Here is an 18,403-nt window from a genome sequence, read left to right as displayed (position 1 = left end):
ATAATGTGATTTTTCCTGTACAACGTGCTTCCCGACTGGGGATTATTCCTCTAAAGGTTGTGCTGCTTCGCTCAATGCGGTTCCAGTCTATTTCCATTTTGTGAAGGGTCTCCTCATAAATGAGGTTCAATCCGCTGCTGCCGTCCATGAGTACCTTGGTAAGACGAAAGTTGTCCACTATTGGACTGAGGACCAATGCGGCTGGTGCTCGGGCTATTCGGAATTTAGGTTCATCACTAGCGTTAAAGGTAATAGCCATGTCACTCCATGGGTTTATTGTTGCTACTTGGTAGACTTCGGCAAGGCTGCGAAGTGTCCTTTTTCGCATATTATTTGATGCGAAAGTCTCGAAGACTGTTAATACCGTATTGGTGTCTCTGGGGTGGCTTTCTGTGGCCTCCGGAATTAGGAGATTTTCGCCAATTTTGGCCACCTGCCGGAGTATCCAACATGCTCTGAGGCTGTGAGTTGGTGTGGCGTCCTCTGTACTGTGAATTTTACAGGGTCCATTAAGCCATCTTTCCAGTACGGTTCCATGCCTGTAAAGGGTTTTTGCTTTTTAGTGCTTGACCCGGGTGACTGGTGATGATGCACCCTTTTATTTCGGACTGGGTTTGTATTCAGGGCCGGATTGTCCCAAAATTTTATTTCGATTTTCTAGGCGCTTTCCATCGCACAGTACTTTCGTACAATGGATGCCAAGTCAGCGAAGCGTGTAATATCACGGCGACTTATGGCGTTGAGTATTCCCTTGTCTGTGCAATTATTGCAGAAGATTGAGATTGCGTCTTCCTCGTGGCAGTCCCTTAGCCTGTTCTTAACCAGGAGGAATCTGGCCCAGTAATGATGTACTGTTTCATCGGGTTCTTGCCTGATTTTGGGTAGATCGCTTATGTTGGGGTGGGTGGGTGGAATTAAATCTGAAGCCTCACCCCATCTAAGGCTCAGAGGCCGAGTAATTTCCAAACTCGAAAATTTGGATTCCTAGATGTTGTCCAATGAATCCAGCCCGTCGCCTGACTCTAAGTTCAGGTCTTGAGTGATATCCTCCCCTCCGCGGGTATCCAGCTTGGAGGGATCGGGAATCCGGACGTAGCGAGTCCTTAAGATAGATGAAGGGTCGCCGCACTGTCCCTCTACCACGGCAACGTGATGGGTGACTTGGGGAGAGTTAATCTCCCTCAGATCGGTTTTAGGCCCAATCTGGTCGTAATCCGTAGCGACTCCTAGGGCGGCGAAGCGATCCAAGAGCTCGTTTATGGAGGAAAGCTCCATTGGATCTAACTGCTCGGCGAGTTCCGAGTTGACATGAAGATTGTTTTCGATGGCTCGAGAGGTCATCGTCGGTGCCGAAGCCGAACAGGCGGTCATAAGAAAACCACCTAGCCGGAGGGTTTGGCCGACAGCCAAAACTCCCTTAGCAACGGTGCCGTCTTTAAAGACGGGGCGAGGCATCCTTCCTAATGGCGACGACACAGAGGAACTCTCAATGAAAGCACCAATGTCGGTGTCAAAACCGGCAGATCTCGGGTAGGGGGTCCTGAACTGTGCGTCTAGGCTAGATGGTAACAGGAGGCAAGGGACACAAAGTTTTACCCAGGTTCGGGCCCTCTCGATGGAGGTAAAACCCTACGTCTTGCTTGATTAATATTGATGATATGGGCAGTACAAGAGTAGATCTACCACGAGATCGGAGAGGCTAAATCCTAGAAGCTAGCCTATGGTATGATTGTTGTTGTCCTACGGATTAAAACCCTCCGGTTTATATAGATACCGGATAGGGTTAGGGTTACATAGAGTCGGTTACAATGGTAGGAGATCTGCATATCCGTATCGCCAAGCTTGCCTTCCACGCCAAGGAAAGTCCCTTCCAGACACGGGACGGAGCCTTCAATCTTGTATCTTCATAGTCCAACAGTCCGGCCAAAGGACATAGTCCAGCTGTCCCGACACCCCCTAATCCAGGACTCCCTCAATGGCCAAACTATATGACTTTGTAGGGATACATTTTCTTTGGCTATGGTATTTTTGATAAGACATAATTGCTTGATTAGCATACTTGGAGTATTACTATTTTTATGTCAACAATAAACTTTTATCTTGAATCTTTCGGATCTGAACATTCATGCCACAATAGAGAAAAATACATTGAAGAATATGCTAGAAAGCATGCCACATCAAAAATTCGGTTTTTTATCATTTACCTACTCAAGGACGAGCAGGAATTAAGCTTGGGGATGCTTGATACGTCTCCAACGTATCTATAATTTTTGATTGTTCCATGCTATTATATTATCTGTTTTGGATGTTAATGGGCTTTATTTTACACTTTTATATTATTTTTGGGACTAACCTATTAACCCAAGGCCCAGTGCAAATTGCTGGGTTTTTTTGTGCCTATTTCAGTGTTTCGCAGAAAAGGAATATCAAACAGAGTCCAAACGGAATGAAACCTTCGGGAGCGTGATTTTTGGAACAAACGTGATCCAGAGGACTTGGAGTGGACGCCAAGAAACGAACGAGGTGTCCAGGAGGCAGGGGGCGCACCCTCCCCCTCGTGGCTCAATCGACCTAATTCTTCCTCCTATATATGTTCACATACCCCGAAAACATCCAGGAGCACCACGAAACCCTATTTCCACCGCCGCAACCTTCTGTACCCAAGAGATCCCATCTTGGGGCCTTTTCTGGAGCTCCGCCTGAGGGGGCATTGATCACGGAGGGCCTCTACATCAACTCCATGGCCCCTCCGGTGATGTGTGAGTAGTTTACTTCAGACCTTCGGGTCCGTAGTTATTAGCTAGATGGCTTCTTATCTCTCTTTGAATCTCAATACAAAGTTCTCCTCGATCTTCTTGGAGATCTATTCGATGTAACTCTTTTTGCGGTGTGTTTGTCGAGATCCGATGAATTGTGGGTTTATGATCAAGTCTATCTACGAACAATATTTTATTCTCCTCTGAAATCTTTTATGCATGATTGGTTATCTTTGCAAGTGTCTTCGAATTATTAGTTTGGTTTGGCCTACTAGATTGATCTTTCTTGCAATGGGAGAAGTCTTAGCTTTGGGTTCAATCTTGTGTGCTCGATCCCAGTGACAGAAAGGGAAATGCCATGTATTGTATTGTTGCCATCGAGGATAAAAAGATGGGGTTTATATCATATTGCTTGAGTTTATCCCTCTACATCATGTCATCTTACCTAAGGCGTTACTCTGTTCTTACGAACTTAATACTCTAGATGCATGCTGGATAGCGGTCGATGTGTGGAGTAATAGTAGTAGATGCAAGCAGGAGTCGGTCTACTTGTCACGGACGTGATGCCTATATACATGATCATGCCTAGATATTCTCATAATTATTTGCTTTTCTATCAATTGCTTGACAGTAATTCGTTCACCCACCGTAATACTTATGCTATCTTGAGAGAAACCACTAGTGAAACCTATGGCCCCCGGGTCTATCTTCCATCATATAAGTTTCCAATCTATTTTTACTTTGCAATCTTTACTTTCAATCTATATCATAAACATACCAAAAATATTTATCTTATCATTATTATCTCTATCAGATCTCACTCTCGTAAGTGATCGTGAAGGGATTGACAACCCCTTTATCGCATTGGTTGCGAGGTTCTTATTTGTTTGTGTAGGTACGAGGGACTTGCGTGTGGCCTCCTACTAGATTGATACCTTGGTTCTCAAAAACTGAGGGAAATACTTGCGCTACTTTGCTGCATCACCCTTTCCTCTTCAAGGGAAAACCAACGCAGTGCTCAAGAGGTAGCATGCCACCACTAAGCTTGAAACGCCGAGATCCTCCGCCAGGGCCAGTGCTTCCCTGCACGCAAACATCTCCAACATCGTTGGGTCGGAAATGCCCCGGATCACTAGTGCTGATGATCCCATGTATAGCCCTATATGATCCCTGCACACTGCTGACACCGCTCCCCCATGTCGATGACGGGCCACTGCTGCATCAACATTCATCTTCATGACCCCCTCGGGAGAGGCCATCCATGTGTTTGGCAAGACTTGATGTGGAACCCCGCTGTTTTTCCTCTCCCCAGGTTTGGGTAGTTGGGCTAGGTCTTGAATTTTTTTTATGAATGACGAAGTTTGCTATGGAGACTGAAAAATTCCCTCATAAACTGCCTTCCTCCTCGCGTACCAAATAGCCTAGAGAGAGACTACCATTGATACAAAGCTAGAATGATCCATAGTGTCCCTCATTGCGAACAGCCAGTTCTTCGCCCTCGTCTCCCCGTTCTCCGCCATCATCGTCACCAGTCCTGGTTCGGCTAGTGCCCAAGTGCACCTCGCCGAGGTGCAAGACAGTAGCGGATGACGCCATGAATCAAGAGCCCCGCAGAGAGGGCATGCATCTTCGGTCTCCATGTTTCTCATGTGCAGTACATCCGTCGTTGGCAGAGAATGTCGTGCCAAACTCCACAGAAATACCTTAATCTTTGATGGAACGTTGATGCCCCAAAGCTTCGACCAGTCCTTCTCTTCTCTCTCATTACTAGAAACCCCGCCTCTTCGTGTAGCCATCCTTCCCTCTCGGTTTTTGTTTTGATCAAGAATTTATATGCCGAGCTTACAAAAAACTTTCCCTTTCTATCTGGATGCCAAGCCCAGAAATCTTCAATGTTCCTCGTACAGACGGGTAGTTTCAGTACTGCCTCTGCATCAATGGGCAAGAAGATGGTCCTTACAAGTTGTTCGTTCCATGCTGCCATCGCTGGTAACAGCAATTCAGAGACCAACCGAGGAGCGTTCGTCACCCTTGATATAATTGGACGCAGCGACACTTCTTTGGGTATCCAATTGTCATCCCAAATATTCGTCGTTTGTCCGTTGCCAATCCTGTGAATTAAACCCTGTTTTAGAATGTCTTTCCCTTCTAGAATAGCTCTCCAAATCTGTGAGGGCTTTGATCCTAGCTCTCCATTGAGGAAGTTGGTGTCTGGATAATATGAGGCTTTCAAAATTCTGGCACTAAGAGATTCAGACTCTTGTAAGATCCTCCAGGCTTGCCTTGCCAAAAGTGCAAGGTTGAAGAGTTCAAAGTCTCTGAATCTCAATCCTCCCAAATATTTGGGTCTTGTCATCACCTCCCAAGACACCCAAGCTGGTTTTCTATGGCCCTGCTTGCATCCCCACTAGAATTTTCTTATGATGGAGTTCAAATGATTACATAGTCCTCTCGGGAGCTTAAAACAGAACATAGAATAAACTGGGATCGCCTGTGCTACAGATTTTATCAATACATCTTTACCTCCGGCCGATAAACATTTACTCATCCATCCTTTTATCTTGTCCTAGACTCGATGGTTGAGATACTTGAATGTGCTCATTTTTGAGTGACCCACGTCAGTAGGCATTTCTAGGTATCTGTCACTTAAAGATTCATTAGGAGCATGCAAACAGCCCTTAACTGCATCCCTGACTACTGTGGGCACCCTTATTAAAAATAATAATAGAAGATTTGTCCCTGGCTAGGAGTGATAAACAACAGCAGCTGCCTAGGTGTTCAGCCCGGACAGTAGCAACCCACCAAGGCCCAAAATACGAAGAAGAAGGCCCGAAGGAGGCCTCCTCGCTGCGCCGAATGCCCAAACGCACACAGGCGCCGCCTGTTCGCTGTCCTGTCCTCCGCCGGCCGCCGCCCTTCACCGGAGCGCTGTGCCCCCCACGCCGTCCTGCCCGGTCTGCCCCCGCCGCTTCGCACAACCGTGCCCTGCCGCCGTTCCCCGGCCCCTCGGCAGCCCGCCTTCGCGCCGGTCATTTTTGGCCCCGTCCGCCGGGCTCCTGCCGCTGTGCGGCCTGCGCCTGGTACAAGGACTGCCGCCCTGCTCCCGCCGACCAGGCGCTGACGCCCGACGCCGAGGAACGCCGGGTAGGGATCGCTGCTCGCTCCCGTTTCCGCTGGGTAATTTCTAATTACCTCTCGAGCAGTGTATTTTTGTTATCGATTTGTCAAGTTAAGTTGATGGATTTTGCTACGAATTCACCCGCTATTATTTCTAGTATTTGTCATGTTTTATGTACGTACTTTGTTGGATAGTTGAGCATTGAGTTCAAATTCTACATCCATCCACGACCTAGACATGGCAGCTACGCGTCCGGAGGGTTCGGCGGAGGAGCATCGGATGCGGGCGGCGCTGCGCCACCTGCAGGCGGAGGCCGGAGTGCTCGAGCGCCTGGTCTACAAGCACAGGAACCAGCACCGCGGTGCCGCCTACTTCCAGTACCTCCTCAAGGTACTCCTACTACCACGACCTGCTCGCCCATTTTTTCCGGCGAGTGGCTCTGCACTGATGAGTGTGATTTGTATGTGTTTGGGTTGGGCGCGTAGGTGCGGAGGGACGAGAAGCTGCTGCTCGGCGCCAATCTCATGGAGGTCATCAGCGCGGTGTTCCCGGTCATCACCTGTCGTAAGCCAGCCAACACTATTCTTGTTCCGAACAGGTTCGTCAGGTTTTGCATCCCTGGTGCGGTTGCACTCCCCTGTAAAACAATCTTTGTCATATATTGATCCTAGGAGATAACAAATAAAAATGTATTCACTAATGACTTATAACTAGAAGTTTCTACTTGTATGGGCAGTGCTTAATTTCTTCGCAGTTCGGATTATTTTGTTTGTTTTTATTCTTGGTACAATGATGCTATAATCATATTAGTCTGCTATTCAGGTTATTGATTAATGTTTTCTTTTATAGGCAGGGTAAGAGGAAGCCTGGTGCAAACCATTGCCAATATAAGAGGCTTTTGGGGGTTGCCCGTTTGCTGTCCCAGGTGCGTTTTGTTGTCTGTCGACACTGGTCGTGTTTTGCAAAATATCCTATTGCAGCTGAGTCAAATATTTTGATGGAACCATAAATGCAATGCCACCGTTGATAGAGCACAACTTTTGTTCCTTGTGGTTGTTTTCAAGTAACGAGTTACACAATATTGAAATTTGAATCTGTGAAAGTCTGCCTATATCGCCTGGTTGTTTTACTTTTGTTTAGCTAACTATGGAGAGCAGAAAAGGGTTGTGATTATCCCTGCACGTTTGCAAGATTTCCGATGTAATTTAGCATAAACCCTTATATGGTACATGAAGCTCATTACCCTAGAAATTCTATATTTTGTAACTGCCTGATACATACTTCTGGATGAGCCGTTGTAGTTTACAGATCATTCTTGATCAACTTCGAGACAGGAGATAGCTAACTTGGTTTGAACGCTAATGCTTTCTGTATTTTGTGCAGTTGGCTGAACCTGTTATGAAGGGAGCAGTGTATCCTTTTTTGTGTTTTGTTGTTTTCTTAGCAAATAAAACAAGGTGTACACCCACACTTGGCTTGCCTTAGGTGAAGCATGTATCATTTTACTCTTTGTGTACCAAAAACGAAATAAATCTCATATTAACTTTCATTCTGAGTTGATTGCTACCTACCAAAGTTCCTTAATACATACTACAGCCAGATCAGCTTTTTACTTGCTAGATCTTTTTTCGTAGAACTTTGCACTGCAGTGCTTGCTTTGCTTGCACGAGTGAGGGTCCTGACTCAACAGGTGAGCCACATAGTCTACAGTCATGGCTATGAATGATTGTATCGATTGAATTCAGTAAATAACCGCCCATATATATATGCAGCAACTAACTTGGTAGTCAAACTGTTATGTGTATTAAATTAGGATTCTAAGAAATGTCAACTTGGAATCATATGTGTGCTAGTTATCTTCTTTGTCTCTTTGTGCAGAAATTTTGCTTACAATGCTGACCCTCTGATATTGTGTTTACAGATGTTACTTGATGTTGTATCAGTATACAACAAGGTTACTGATCTTACGGATAAAAAGCAGTCTGTTAAGATCAGTATTGGTAAAGTGCAGGCATGTTTTGCTTCCACACTATTACTCTGTAATCCTTGATCATGGAAAAAAAAAGGTAAAGCATAAGATCATGCTTTCACACAAAAGTGCAGTGGCTGGACCTTGCAGTTACCTCTCCACATAACTCCTTGGTTTCGCCTCTTCATTTCACAGGCTTTCAGAGAGTACTACCCCTCGAGTAACAATCCCAGTACTATACTGGAGTGTGTATGGGTAAAAGATAAATTTGTTTTGCATGAAAAGACAAAAGCTAGCAGTCAGAAAACCCAAGGTGAGGATCTGAAGTCATGCACTCCAGATTCATCAATCCAGTATGAGACCCTTGGATTTGTTAGTGAAGGTTGGAACACCTTACCTTCTCTGATTCATGATATATGAACCTTTGGAGTTCATAATGGTTGCATTTTCTGCAATACTTATACATGAGTTCCTGCTGATACTAAAAGAATCCCATGCAATTGTATCTAAAAGGCATGCAAATGAAAAATAGTTTTCTGTTAAGTAATCTAAACTGAAAATACAGTATGTATTAATAACAAATATATGTAGTAGAAAGTAGTAGGAAGTGATATGGAATGAGTATGAATGGAGATGAAGGGCCTTGGTGGCACTATTACATTCACGTTCAGTTGACTATATGGAAGTAATGATGACACTTAAGTATGTTTTCTGATACCATCTCCATGTCTCTTATGTTAGATGACATTTGACAAAACTCTCAAGAGTATGCGTTTGGGATTTGTAACTTATGGTGGACTACTGTTGTTTAGCATGATATTTTGGTGTAGTAGCCATATATCTCTATACGACTGACAGTTTTAACAACGAAAACAACAGTCAGTTAGCCTAGCTGGATGATGTCAGGGATTGTGTGAATTGCCACTATGATCTTATTTGCTGTTATTTCCATTGCAATTTTAATGCATATTTTGGGTTGCGTGCTACAACTGGAAATTGAAGTGCATGTGCTGACAAAATGCTGTACTTTTTTTAAACATCACTTGTTTGTTTTGTATCTAATAGAACATGAATGCTTGTTTATTTATGTGTTTATCGTGTCATACTTTGAAAAGGATTCTTATAACCTCTAATGCTGCACTTGTGACATATCAGAGATGGAAAGCCTTGATGGAGCGAACACCCCAGCCAAGCAACAACATGATGCTTCTCTGGCTGACCAACCAGATAAAGCCACCCATTGCGGCGATGCTGGAGATTCTCACAGCGGGAGGCAACTACCAGATGATCAAAACACTCCGGGTTCTCTTCTTGGCACGCCCACTGCTGCGCCGACTCCACGCAGAGATGTCAAGCCTGATACGAGGAAGAGAGTGGCATTCATCGCGGTGGGGAAAACAAAAGTCACCGTGACACCGCCTGAAACATCATCATCCGTAGTTGCCAAGAAGCAAAGAGTGGACACGATTCCACAGACCGCTGCAGATCCCGCTTTGTAACTCTGAAAGAATGACCGGGTCGGCCTGATCAATGTGTTCTCGATGCTTTGTTGCATTCTTACCGCATCTCGTTTTAGTACCAAGAGATTGTTCTTTTTTCACCAAGCACCACGTGACATATCCAGATAATTGATGAGGTTTAGGCCAAGAAGCAAACGTCTCAGGCGCTACGCTACGGGTCATTATTTGACCACAATCATGCACTGCGTATAATCGATCATCTACTTTCATATGGTCTAGATAAGAGGTGGCCACACAACCACAACTTTCTCATTCAATCATGCTTACACGCCTCCTCTGAGGCCTCAAGAACAGCATCAAGTGCCAGCATGTTGCTACACAAGATGGCAACACCACAAACATGTGCACACACAAAAGAAAATCACTAATTGAGCTGAGAATCGAACCAATCGATCAGGTAATTTCATACATTTTCAATCACGTTCAATCTCCCCTTCCTCTAAATCTTCTTGGAAGCTTTTCTGCTGCTGCTGCTGCTTCAGGTCGTGGTCGTCAAGCTTGAGGAAGAGTCCCATCTGTCGCAACAAGTTGTCCGGCCTGGCCGTGTTGATCAATGCCGAGCGCCTTCGCCTCCTCGTCCAGGGTCTCGTTGAACATTGCCGTCCTCTCCGTCTCGAGCACTTGCTGACGGGCCTTCTCTCTCGCCCGGGACGTCTCCTTCTTTCGTCGCCTTTCCAAAATCTCGCCGGCACGGGCGATGAGGTCGCGTGTTGGAGGCGTAGTACTGTTGGCGGCGCGCTCTGCCGGAGCTGGACGACTGTCGACGCTCTGGTGAGATGAACCAGAATCCGAGCCGCTGCTGCCGCTGATGGTTGCACCTTGGCCAAGATTCTTCACCGGTGAGGCGTCGCCGAGCTGCACCTGCACTGATGTCGGCCTGACCGGCAAAAGGGAGACGCCACCGACGATGTCCACGTCTTGGTCCTCCTCTTGGTCTTGGGCCCTCTCTCCAAGGAACTTGTCCAGCTGCTTCTGCATCTCCACGAGGGCCGCGTCTTGGACGGCGTTCATCTCGATCTCGACGTAATCGTCGCAGATGCCGCGGCGGCTGTGCTTCTTCAGCAGCTCCAGGATATGAACAGGGAGTGCATGGGATTCAGACAGATTGGCTAGCTTGGTGAGGTCCGCGTAGAGCTGGCTCCGCTCCTTGGGCGTCATCTTCTTCGCGGGAACGGGAGGGGGGGACGCCTTCCTCTTCTTGGCTGGCGGCTCCTCGGCTGGAAGGGACGACGGGGACGAGGCGGGAAGCATGGCGTGCGCCTCGGCGAGGAGGCGACGGACCGCGACGAGCTCTGACTGGAACCGCTGGCGAAGGATCTCCAGCGGGCGCTTCCGGCCGGGCATGATGCTGAAGGGCTCCCGGCGGGCAATCTCCATGGGAACAGCGGACGCCGGAAGATGCGAGAGGATGCGGTGGAGGAGATGATGGGAAAGATTGGAGGTGCCAGATGGCCTTTTAAAGCTTTGTGATCCTGATGGCAATCGAAGCCGTGTTTGCTGTGATCGATGAAGAAATCGAAATGTTTACATTTCGAGTCAGTTTCAGCATCGGATTTGGTTGCGTGCATCTCAAGCTTATGGAAATGTCGATTCACCACGGCCATGGCCTTTTTCTCCCATTTCGTCTTGCGTCTCAAGCTTATTATGTCACTGAGTTTTGTTCATGGAGTTTAAATCAAATACAACCCTTTGGCTTGCAGTCCAGTCATTCATTACAATGCCTTCTAAAATAATCTATTCACTACAAGTCATTCAATTAAATTGAATCCCTTTCAGAAATTATTCTTTATTCACGTCGACACGAATTCCAAATTTTATGGCCAGTTGGCCGTTTGGAAGTGAATTGAAAACCGTGGAGCTGAGGCGTGGCAATAGTTGGGCACACCCGCACCATGCGGAGTGTGAGAGGACATTGTAGCAGTAGCAGGGCAGGTGTGTGTAGCATGTGGCCAGCAGTCGGCAGCAAGGTTACTCGCCTGAAGGGGCTGGCAAGCAAGGCCACAAGGGGCTTTGCTCTGGTGTCGCAATGGACTTTGTGACGCTTCGGCACCTTGGTGCTCACATGGAATGGATCCTGACATGAAGCTCTGAGTTCCCACCTTGAGCGCTCACACGGGACGATGTCTCACCAAGAAGAGGCGAGGTGAACTCAACGGTCTCACCCACCAGCAATGGGATAGAGCATGAGCCACAGATGAGGCTAGATGAGGCCGATGAGGATGGGCCATTGCCTGGAAAGGAGTCGGGGTGGGAGAGGACAAAGTGTCGGGGCAGAGAGGGTGTGAGATTCCAGACAATACCACAATCAATAAAGCGGGGCGAAAGCCTTTTTCAGTTAAATATTACATGCATTTTCATCTTGTTTGTTTAATCTATGCAAATTTACTAACCGATAGTTTTACAAGAGATACTTTAACAACAATCATTGTCATATAATCTCACTTTAGAAAAAATATGTAAACTAGGAGTAAGGTTGTTACGATTGGTGATGGTCTAAACCTAGGTAAAACTTGTGCCTCGTGTTACAACCCAATTTTTCTTAAGTTTTGGTTGTGGAATTAGAAGCATATGCATCCATGATTTCCTTGCATATTTGGTTTTTGAGGCAAATAAGGACAACATTTGAATTCAAATCACCATTTGAATTTAATTGGAAGACATGAAGGGCTCACCAAAACTTTATTCAGAAAACTTGCATAAGGGCACACTACTAGGGAAAACCCTAGTATCATAAATATCAAAGTACAAGTCACGTAAAGATCGACATGACAAACTGAAAAGATAGCAGAACATCTCTGAGTTTGACACCAACGCCCGTCACCTGCCTCCGACACCACCACAACAGCCACCAAAGAAAAGAATGACGGATCACCCCTCACCCAAGCTCAACGGGGCTCCATCGTTGATATGCAGCTTTGCGGACCTTCAAGGTGGCTCATCAAATGTGAATCCCTTGCCGTTGAACGAATCAGACCGGGGTGATGTCTACTACGCAACTTTATTCTTGTAGACACGTGTTGGGCCTCCAAGCGCAGAGTTTTATAGGACAGTAGCAATTTTCCCTTAAGTGGATGACCTAAGGTTTATCAATCCATGGGAGGTGTAGGATAAAGATGGTCTCTCTCAAACGACCCTGCAATCAAATACAAGAAATCTCTTGTATCCCCAACACACCCAATACAATGGCAAATTGTATAGGTGCACTAGTTCGGCGAAGAGGTGGTGATAAAAGTGTAATACGGATGGTAGAAATATATTTTTATAATTTGAATAAATGAAAACAACAAGGTAGCAAATAGTAAACGGGCACAAAAGCGATATTGCAATGCTTAAAAACAAGGCCTAGGGTCCGTACTTTCACTAGTGCAATCTCTCAACAGTGCTAACATAGTTGGATCATATGATTATCCCTCAAAGTGTATCGAAGAATCACTCTCGAGTTCCTATTAGCGGAGAACAAAAGATAGGAATTGTTTGTAGGATACTAAACCACCTCAAAGCTATTCTTTCCGTTTGATCTATTCAAGAGTCCGTACTAAAATAACACAAAGCTATTTTTTCCGTTCGATCTATCTTAGAGTTCATATTAGAATAACACCAAAGCAAATTCATATTCATAATACTCAATCCACACAAAGAACTACAAGGAGACCCCAAAGTTTCCGTCGGAGAAAAGATAATAAAAACGTGCATCAACCCCTATGCATAGATTATCCTAATATCACCGCGGGAATCCGCGAGTTGAATGCCATAACATATATCAAGTGAATCAATAAGATACCCCAAGTGTCACCTCAAGTATTCATACTGCAAAACATATATCATGTGTTCTCAAATCTGAACATTCCATCCTACATGACAAAACTTCAAAGGGTAAAGATTCAATTCATCACAACAAGAGTATAGAGGGGAGAAACATCATATGATCTGACTATATTAACAAAGCCCATGATATAGATCACGAGAGAGAGAGAGAGAGAGAGAGAGAGAGAGATTAAACACATAGCTACTGGTACAAACCCTTAGCCCCGAGGGTGGACTACTCCCTCCTCATTGTGGTGGTCGCCGGGATGATGAAGATGGCCACCAGAGATGATACCCCCCTCCGGCAGGGTGCCGAAATGGATCTAGATTGGTTTTCGGTGGCTACGGAGCCTTGCGGCGGCGGAACTTCTGATCTAGGTTAACCCCGAAGGGTTTCAAAATATTTAGAAATTTATAGTGCAAAGAAGGGGTGCGGGAGGCCACCGAGGTGGGCACAACCCACCTGGGCGCGCCAGGAGGGCACCCCCAGGTGCTGCTCTGGCCCATCGGGAGTCTTCTGGCCCATAAAAAATTCACAAAAAGTTTCGCGGTGTTCGGACTCCGTTTAATATTGATTTTCTGCGATGTAAAACAAGCAAAAAACATCAACTGGCACTGGGCACTGGGTCAATAGGTTAGTCCCAAAAAAATGATATAAAGTTGCTATAAAATGATTGTAAAACATCCAAGAATGATAATATAACGATATGAATACTTCATAAATTATAGATACGTTGGAGACGTATCACGGGGCAACACCCCGGGCACGGCATCGAACTCCAGATCTGGCACCCCACCACGACTAAGACGCCGAAGAAAGAAATCATATATGCCATCCATGAACCACTAACCCAGCACACGTTTCGTCTTCCAGACGTCGTCGATGCAGACCACAATCTGCATCCGCCCCTGGACTAGAGAGGCCCGATTTCCTTCCATACGACTGCCCATACGACCAACTATAGTCGTATGAAACGTTTTCTTCTACTCTGGCCCTCTTCGGTAAATCGGCCGCCATTTCTTCATTCGAATTTGAAATTTGACGTTTTTGGGTTCGTTGGATTCGTATGAACGATGCTGACCATTTTTGCTAATAGATATTTGTTTTGAGCACTTTGAAAAAATGATTTTTTTGCTCTCCGAAACGGCTAAGTTTGGGGTCTGAATGTCCACTGTTTGAACTACTTTCATCCTGCTAAGTGCATTGGAAGTCCTCATCGCCTACAAAACACACAAAGAGAAATAAAACACTAACAAAGAATAAAGATTATGTGCTCACGGTGAAAAGGATAAAAGTTGAAAATCATGACATGTAACTAGCTCAATGGGACATGATATAAGTTGATATACGGAGACAGTGTGCAACATATGAGCTGTGAAAATGCGTATGGAGCCATCACAATGGAACCTCTGAAACTAGAGCAACGCCAAACTCAGCTCAGCACCGAGCTTTGAGTGTACATGAAGCACAAGTGAGGTGATCTCTTGGTAGATCACGATGCATGTTGGTCATCCAGGGGCAACTTGAGCTCCGTCGTCCACACTGAGAGGATAGTGGAAAGGATGTTTGTTGCTAGATTTTTCGAGGAAAAAATGACTAGAGCAGGAAAAAGGAGCATGGGGGATAAATAAGTTGCATGAAAACACGTATGCAAGCATGACTGCAGAGCAGGCAAGCCACACAAACCATATAATGTGGATACCATGAGTCTTTTTAGTACATCATGAATTTCTTATAGAAAATTTGTTAGAGTACGTAATGGGCCTACTGGTCTGGGCTGGCGGTATAGCCCGTTAGTCTTAGGGTTAATTAGAGATAAGGGTCGCTTTCTTAGGGGTCAAGTAAGCCTTGCTTGGGAGTCAAGTAAACCTTTCTATATAAAGAGAGGAGATGTATCAATCTAATCAAGCAAGAATTAAGAAGAAAATCCCTTCCCTCTTGCCCGACTGTGGGCAGAAAGGCCCCCGGCCGGTCCTCTCGCGCCCTCCTTCTAGCAGCGCCATAACAATTTGGTATCAGCTAGCTTCGGTTCGATCATGTCTTCACCGCCGCCCAACCCGTCTCTTCCGCTGCCGGTCACGACCGTCACCCCGCTCCTGCCCGCGTCGGGATCCTCCGTCGCGCCCGCCCCTGTCGTCCTCACCCCGGAGGTGTCCGGGGCGCTGCGGGACCTAACACGGGCGGTCCAGGAGATCCACCTGTTCTTGGCCGGGTCCTACGGGACGCACCCGGCTACGCCGCCCATCACCGCCACCGCGCCGTCGTGGCTGCCGTGGCAGCCGCCGCACCAAGCGGCCCCCGCCACGCTCGCCGGGCTGCTGCAGCAGCCGCTGCAGCGGCCATCCATCGCCCTGTCCTAGCTGTCGTGGCAGCCGCCGCACCAGGCGGCCTCCGCCGCGCTCGTCGGGCTGCTGCAGCAGCCGCTACAACTGCCATCCACCGCCACCACCGCCCCGTCCTGGCTGCCGTGGCAGCCGCCGCACCAGGTGGCCTCCGCCGCGCTCATCGGGCCGCTGCAGCAGCTGCCATCCACCGCCCCGCCCTGGCTGCAGTGGCAGCCACCGCTCCTGGCGACCTCCGTCGCGCCCGGCGCTCCGCCGCAGCAGCCGCTGCAACTGCAGCAGCCATCACCGGTCAGCTCCTGCCCCGCATCGACCGCGCCGACGGGAGTCCCGATCCACCAGATCAAGTTCCCGCCGTCGCCATCACCGCTTCCCCAGGGCGTCCCCATCCAGCAGATCAAGCTTCCGCCATCGCCGTCATCGCTTCCAGCTTGGATCACTACTCGCCACGTGTCGGCGACGGTGAGGCTGCAGGCTGCTGCACGCGGCCTCCTAGCGTGTCGGCGTGTGCGGGAGTTGCGTGGTCTACAACTGCCGCTCCTCCCAGTTGCGCTTCGCTGCGCAAAGGACCTCGATCTCGTCCACTGCGTCGGGGATCTTGGGCATGCTGTTTTCCCCATGGACAATGCCCTCAAAGTCTGCGACATCAGCGGTTGGGGAGGCGCACCCCTCCTCGCCATTGTCCATCGACAACCCTCCACTCTTCTATGTGCGGTGCCGACCAACAGCCGTCCGGCGGGGAGAAGGCATGGTGTCACCGACAAGAGCGCACCGCGTAGCACCACTGCATTCCGCCGCCGGCCGCCGCGAGGGTGCCTCTGCTGGTCGCTCTTGCGACCACTTCCAGGTAGCCATACACATGCACTCCTTTTGTCCAGATGGTGTCCATGGGATCCAGGTGGCTGTACACGTGCACGTCCGACGTGCGGATGGTATCCACTTTTTGTTAAGAGGTCCAAAATAAATCATCCCAGTCCATTTCAGGTTGAGAGTAATAAAACAAGCCGAGATGTAAAAGGCTTGTTTTTAGGTGTTAGGTTTGTGTTGCCTCGAGTCATGGTTATAAGTTGGTTAGGCTGCAGCTTGAGGACAAGCTGCATGTCCAGGTGGGGTGTAGTGTTAGAGTACGTAATGGGCCTAATGGCCTGGGCTGGCGGTATAGCCCGTTAGTCTTAGGGTTAATTATAGATAAGGGTCGCTTTCTTAGGGGTCAAGTAAGCCTTGCTTGGGAGTCAAGTAAACATCTCTATATAAAGAGAGGAGATGTATCAATTTAATCAAGCAAGAATTAAGAAGAAAATCCCTTCCCTCTTGCCCGGCCGTGGGCAGAAAGGCCCCCGGCCGGTCCTCTCGCGCCCTCCTTCTAGCAGCGCCATAACAAAATTGGTTCCATCCTTACTAGTTCCTCGCAAAAAGATACTCCGAAAGTAGTGACCTAAACACTCTTATATTTTTTTACAGAGGGAGTACTAGTTAATTGTTGTGGTTTCGGCTTGAGGGAAGTGCTTGAAATAGACCCTGATCAACAATGAAGTTGCCTTCTATTTTCCACTTCCTGACCCGTGTGTGTTTTTGGGGGGTGGATTCTCACTACTAGGGAAAACCTTATACACAGAACATTAGCAGTAGCGCGGGCTAAAAACGCACGTTGGTGCTAATTAGCAGCAGCGCGGTGTTTTAAACAACGCTACAGATACAGTTATAGCAGTAGCGCGCCCGAGTACAAAAGCGCTACTACTAAAATTCCCACGGCTTAGCCGATAGGCTACACATAGTAGTAGCGATCTACATAGAACCGCGCTACCGCTACATGTTTTGTATCAGCGCGTTTACGAACAAAGGCGCTACTACTAACGAAAATAAAATTAAATGGAAAGCAAATAAAAAAGCGAAGGAATAGTAGTAGCGCTTGTTAAGAAACGCGCTACCGTAGCAGCAGCGCACTTCCTGGAACGCGCTACTGCTACTTTTAACTTAACCGCGCGGTTCGTTCTTCCCCCACGGCCACTTCCCCCAAATCCTACTCCTCCGCTGTAGCCGCCCTGCATCGCCGTCGGCCGCCGCGCGCGACCCGTCGCTCTCCCCACACCCTCGACGCCGCCCCCGCCCCTGACCGCGACCTCGACGCCCCCCCCCCCTACATCACCGCCCTTCGCCGTGTGCCCGCCGCCCCGACCCCGACCCCGTCCCCGACCTCGACGCCGCGTGCCCCTCTCCCTAACTCCGCCGGCGCCAGAGGTGAGCACACCCTCCTCCTCCTCCGCTACCTCTGCCTAGCTAGGGTTCTTAGGGTTAAATTTCAGAGTTCATCTAATTAGTTAGGGTTCATCAAATTAGATGCTAATTATGACAGTAGTTGTTAAATAGAATTAGTTTTAGAGTTCATCGAATTAGTTAGGGTTAAATTTTAGAGTTCATCAAATTAGTTAGGGTTAAATTTTAGAGTTCATCAAATTAGTTAGGGTTCATTAAATTTTAGAGTTCATCAGTTAGGGTTAAATTCTAGAGTTCATCTAACTAGTTTTTTTTACTATTTTTAGTAAGTGTTTAATAGAATTAGTAAGAAAATTAATATAACTAGTTGAACTAGTTTATTTTTAGTAAAAACTAGTTTATTTTTATTCATAGTAAGTGCTTAATTGAACTAGTTGAATTAATACAACTATTTTATTTTTAGTACAAAAATTAATAGAACTAGTTTACTTTTTTAGTTAAAGCAATTATTCCCGCATCGGCGTCGACGATGCCTATCCCGCATCCTCGTCGTCGAGTCGGCGGAGGACACCTGCGTCACCGGATGGGTCATGTCCGGGACTGGGCTCCGCCGGGGTGGTACTAGGAGGCGCTACCTACCGGGGGGCGCAGGTTGGTGAGGAGTCAGCTCGTCATTGAC

General features: G+C 47.4%; 1 protein-coding gene across 9 annotated transcripts; it reads left to right on the top strand.

The window, feature by feature from the left end:
- The first annotated feature begins 5,552 nt into the window (after positions 1-5,552).
- Positions 5,553-9,447, top strand: LOC123085049 (uncharacterized). 9 transcript variants are annotated; one of them, XM_044506614.1, is made up of 8 exons: positions 5,553-5,900; positions 6,110-6,264; positions 6,360-6,472; positions 6,724-6,799; positions 7,258-7,286; positions 7,471-7,564; positions 7,796-8,225; positions 8,999-9,447. In XM_044506614.1, exons 2-7 carry the CDS (start codon positions 6,112-6,114, stop codon positions 7,922-7,924), a joined length of 594 nt encoding a protein of 197 aa, XP_044362549.1. In that variant the 5' UTR covers positions 5,553-5,900; positions 6,110-6,111; the 3' UTR covers positions 7,925-8,225; positions 8,999-9,447. The 9 variants fall into 9 exon arrangements, with proteins under 9 accessions (XP_044362549.1, XP_044362553.1, XP_044362547.1 ...); XM_044506618.1 differs by having other exon boundaries at positions 5,553-5,933; positions 6,119-6,264; XM_044506612.1 differs by having other exon boundaries at positions 5,553-5,933.
- Positions 9,448-18,403: the final 8,956 nt, after the last annotated feature.

The sequence above is a fragment of the Triticum aestivum genome, chromosome 4A (assembly GCF_018294505.1).
Source record: "Triticum aestivum cultivar Chinese Spring chromosome 4A, IWGSC CS RefSeq v2.1, whole genome shotgun sequence".
Lineage (NCBI taxonomy): Eukaryota > Viridiplantae > Streptophyta > Magnoliopsida > Poales > Poaceae > Triticum > Triticum aestivum.
This window is presented reverse-complemented; position numbering and strand designations above follow the sequence as displayed.